General features: G+C 39.6%; 1 protein-coding gene across 1 annotated transcript; it reads left to right on the top strand.

The window, feature by feature from the left end:
- The first annotated feature begins 3,484 nt into the window (after positions 1-3,484).
- Positions 3,485-4,858, top strand: LOC139128106 (mRNA (2'-O-methyladenosine-N(6)-)-methyltransferase-like). Its single transcript, XM_070693949.1, has 2 exons — positions 3,485-4,022; positions 4,297-4,858. Exons 1-2 carry the CDS (start codon positions 3,731-3,733, stop codon positions 4,779-4,781), a joined length of 777 nt encoding a protein of 258 aa, XP_070550050.1. The 5' UTR covers positions 3,485-3,730; the 3' UTR covers positions 4,782-4,858.

The following is a 4,858-nucleotide window of genomic DNA, read 5'->3' as shown; positions in this document are numbered from 1 at the left end:
AGGCTAAAAGTTAATAATCAAGATTATAACACCATTTGAAAATTGAAAATTAGCTCCATTTCGATTTCCGAAATGTGCCAAGGATTGTTTCAAGCCCCCTTTAAGTCTCAAAAAAATTTCAAATGCCCCGAACATACCTTTGATATTTCAAATCCATGAAATATGACCAAAAAACAAAACAAAACTGTAGTCTCTTGTGCAGAAGGTGCGTTCTTGTTCGCATGACTGTACATATCTAATGTACTTCTACGAGTCATTTAGCATGTTCAGAATCTAACTGTATTTTCTTCCATCAACATAGGTGCGAAACTTTGCCACTTCATATCAAACCTACATTTTCGACTGTGAGGGCGCCAATGTGAACACATTCTTTTTTTTTCTATTCATCTACCATATGCTGACGTATCGGTAACCGGGAAAGTATCGGAATGGAAAGTTTAAAGTGTGTATGTAGGACATTCCTTTCTAGAGGCAACACAATTGTTCTTTTTATGTTCGTTACTCAATCCCCTGAAACAAGTTGCCCGCGCAAATAACTGTCACAATTTGATGCATTCCTAGGCCAAAGATAGACAGTGTCAGCTGCCACGCCCAAAATAAAATAGGAAAATGAGATCTTTAGTAAAATGCAGATCGGGAAAACGGAAATAGTGCATTGTTGGAAACATGTTTTGTCAGAGGGAAATTTGAATGACCGCAAAGTGCCATCCTCAAGGCAGTATACAATTCATAGATTTCAATCTTAGACCAAATACTTTAAATTTAAAAATAGGCCTAAAAGTCAAATGTCAGGATGATAAAACCATTTGATAATAGTTGAAAATTAGCTCAACACTGTTATTGTTGAAAATGAAATTCAAGTCCGAACAAGAATCGTTTTGTCAACAACAACAACAACAACAGTCATTACACGTGTATGGGCTTTGTTGACCAGCAGAATACTTGGCATACTTAACCATGCTATAGGGAGTTGGTCAGGACACAGCACTAGATAGACAGAGCAAGAACTAGAGGTATGACCAAAATTTCCTCCTAATATCTTTGCTTGTTATATAACAAAGTTAGCGGTTCTATCAAGGTTATACTCACCTTTCAAACCTGTGAGTTTTGGGAGAGGAAGGAGGAGAGGATCATATTTCGAACGGGGAATTTGGGGAGGTTCACCTTTTGCATGATGGACCACCCTCAATGTCCTCCGGACCATCCCCTCATAATAACTGAAGGCACCCTTGCCTGGTCTAGCTTTTCCAGCTCCCTTCGCTTTGCTAATGCCAAGGCAAAGTGCGCAACATGGCAAGGAGAGAAGCGACGTGCACTTTACACTGCGACGTCTGGAAAGAGACTAATGGTTACCTCCTTAAAATGGTATGGTCCGAATATGGTTATTTTAGACCTTTGTTCGGCAAAAATCTTATCGGACCACCAAGTGCCGGTGAGATAGCCTTCCAATCAGTCTTCTAGTGTGTATGACAAGTACAGCATATCGAGGTGAAGAATCTTGGATTATAGACGCTTTGTTTTAAAGGAGGGAAAGCTAATTAACAGTTTAAAATGGAGTCTGTCGGCATTAGCCCGTTTAAACGTGCTGTTCAAGAAACTGGATAGCCACCTTACTCTAGGTAAGAGGTTCCCTCACTGTGGTGGTCAAGTCGAGGCAAACGCTCTGTGACCGATAAAATAAGCAAAGTGCTGTTGCAGTGCAAACCGATTTTTCGAATCCTTAGGTTTTGAATATTGAGCACATGCATTTCACACCCCTGAGAATATGACTAAGTCCTGTTTTCTGTTTTCTACTTATATATATATATATATATATATATATATAATATAATATATATATATATATATATATATTACATTTTACATACATTTATATCTTAAATAGTCATTCTATATATATATATATACAATCGTACAAAATGGTCTACTTAATCCTCTCATGAACCTGATGAACACTGTTTACGTGTTTAAGTGTAGGGACCTCGTTCTTCTCAGATATTCTGATCCATGAAGGTTTGTATTACAATTAGTGGTAATACTGCTAGTTCACTTCTGCTTCATTTAGCTTTGAATCTGTGTCCATTAAAGCCGTCTGAGTGTTCCATTATAATCAGAAGACATGATCAAGAGATGTACAGATCCTTTGCTTGAGAATCACAGAACTCCGGACAACGGGCAACGTTAATTTTTTTATTCCTTTCTACTTATGAATATGAGGTAAAACAGTAATATACTATTTTCAGGGTCCCTTTATTGAAAGTCGATTACATGAGTAACATCCTTGCGTCTTGATGTCCTCGATCTTCTTCGAAAACGCCTTAAAAAACATGAATCTTTACACTTCTCTGTCAACAACAGGCCTACGGTATTGAAAGTATACACTCGTCGTCAGAATAAATTTAATTATGGAGATATAATTTAGAGGTTAGCTCATATGGGGAAGTTCAAATCATCAAAGTATTGGGATTATTTTAGAGTTTTGATGCAATTATCTCACTTATCATCTGTGAAAATATCTCAAAGAATCAACAAACTGTTGCTTTTCTGTTTCTAGTGGCATTGCACTGACAGAGAAGGTAGGTAAACTGCCATCGGTATATGGGAGATTTGACAAAATAAACCATCAATACCAGTTTATATATAAGCCGGCCATCGCATCAGTTTACACAACACCGCACTTTAAAATGAAACGGTCGAGAAGATCGCAGTGAATATAGAAATACTGTGAATTTGCGTGAATTTGATGGCGGCTAATTGGGTCAAGATGACTCCTTAACACAGTGATAAATTTGAATGTTACCTGGCGCAAATTGCGCCACAATGATTTTATCTCTAAAGAACGGTTGCGGACTCTATGAATGATTACAGAAAAACATTATAGTGTAGCCCTGGCTGGGGCACGACCTTCGACTGCGGCCAATAAATTGTCCTTTGTATGACAACAGAACAATCATTAACGCGACGACACATTTGCAAACTTCCCTTAACTCTGCAAGTGGAACCATTCAACCAAATACAATTAAGCAGTTTGACTGTGATGTTGTGCTGCGGCATTTTGTAATACTGACGTGTTTGTAATAACTTACGCAAAATGTAATAAGGGGTATCAGCATATTTGTAATAACTGACGCATTTTGTAATAACGTCTGCAGTATTTTGTAATAAACTAGTCTACGCGTTTTGTAACAAGGGTATCAGCATTTGTAATAAAAAATTGTCTACGCATAATGTAACAAGGGTATCAGCATTTTGTAATAAATCGCACTTTGTAATAACAGTTAACGCATTTTGTAATAACTGACGCATTTTGTAATAACGTCTGCAGTATTTGTAATAAACCAGTCTACGCGTTTTGTAACAAGGGTATCAGCATTTTGTAATAAAAAATTGTCTACGCAAGTAGTACTGGCTGTGGTATAGTCCACACATCTCGCGAGATTTGTGTCCTCTCGTGTAGCGCGAGAGTTGACAACTGTCATGCTTCTAGGGGGTTATATGGAGGTCATGACCTTAGAAAAGACCCCCTAGTATGCAAAATGAAATTAGCGAGTCCCTCTCATTGGTCCGTTTAAATACCGCAAAGGATATTGGGATGGCCATACCCTTTCCTGATTGGTTAACTGGTTAATATATGCAAAACAAGAGTATATAAGTAGCAAGAGGGCCAGCTGAGGGCCAATTCTGCTCAGGCATTCATCCAAACAACAACAACAGCTCAACTATTCAAGCTATGGCTACTCCTATACTATCACCAAGACTACTGGAAGAGGGATGGCGCAAGTGTTATTCAGTGAAGGCTGAACGTCCATATTACTTTAATGTAAAGACCAACACCAGCGTCTGGACAATGCCAACAGTCTCTGATCAAGATGAGAGATTTGCTGATGTTCCTGGAAGGAAGAGCCCCGACTTGCCAGAGCCTACTCAGGAAGTGCCCATGCCTGATCAGACTCAGTCCAGTCAGTCATCAGTTGCTGCTTTGGTCCCTCAACCTTCCAAGCCTGGCACAACTAGTCAAGCAGGTGAGAGACAATTCAGATTTCTTCTGCGTGACACAGAGACGTCAGCTCGGATTGTGAGTGTGCAGATGTACAAGGGAAATGTGTACGTTGGAATACGTGAATTCTTCAAGAAACCCGACACTGGAGAACTGATACCAACAAAGAAGGGAATCAATTTGAATTTGGATCAGTGGAATCGGCTGAAATGTATCATGCAGAGTATTGATGATGCTGCCAAGACACTGACATGCAATTGACTTGGAACTCACAGACCCGTCTTTCGTCCTTTTTTCAGAGCCTTCCTTCAGTGATATGCCAAATGACTTGGACAGGCAAGTGGCAAGGAGAGTGGCCAAATATGTCTACGCCAAGCTCATTCTGGACCAAGTAAATGCCATCATCAATCAAAACTGTGAGGGATGCAAGGAAGATTACCCATCTCAGAGAGACCATGAGTGCCTGTACTATGGCAATGCCCCTGCAGGTCAACGGGAAGCGATCATCAAATACTTTACTGATGCTGCCAAACGAGTCAACATGCTGGCTGTTCAGAAGTCTGTTCTCGCCATGGCTGAACTGTGTTACATCACCCTGGATCATAATGTTCCACTCGGATTACTCGATCTTGATGATCTCTTGGAGTTACTGTACTATCGCTGGAGTGAAGACCCTGAAGGATGTTATGAAGCTTTATCGGACAGTCTGTCTGTTTACGGAATGGTTTTGTGCAATGACATGATTACCGCAGTTTGTTCAAAATTTGGTTCTGCAAGCAATTAATCACTTCGATTTCCTTCACTTTCTAAATGATTTTTTTTCCGGACATTACAAGTTTGCCAAGGACATTGAGAGACACT

Source organism: Ptychodera flava, unplaced genomic scaffold (assembly GCF_041260155.1).
Source record: "Ptychodera flava strain L36383 unplaced genomic scaffold, AS_Pfla_20210202 Scaffold_43__1_contigs__length_1316584_pilon, whole genome shotgun sequence".
In the NCBI taxonomy this organism is placed as follows: Eukaryota; Metazoa; Hemichordata; class Enteropneusta; family Ptychoderidae; genus Ptychodera; species Ptychodera flava.
Note: the sequence above shows the minus strand (reverse complement) of the source record. Positions and strands in the feature narration are given on the sequence as shown.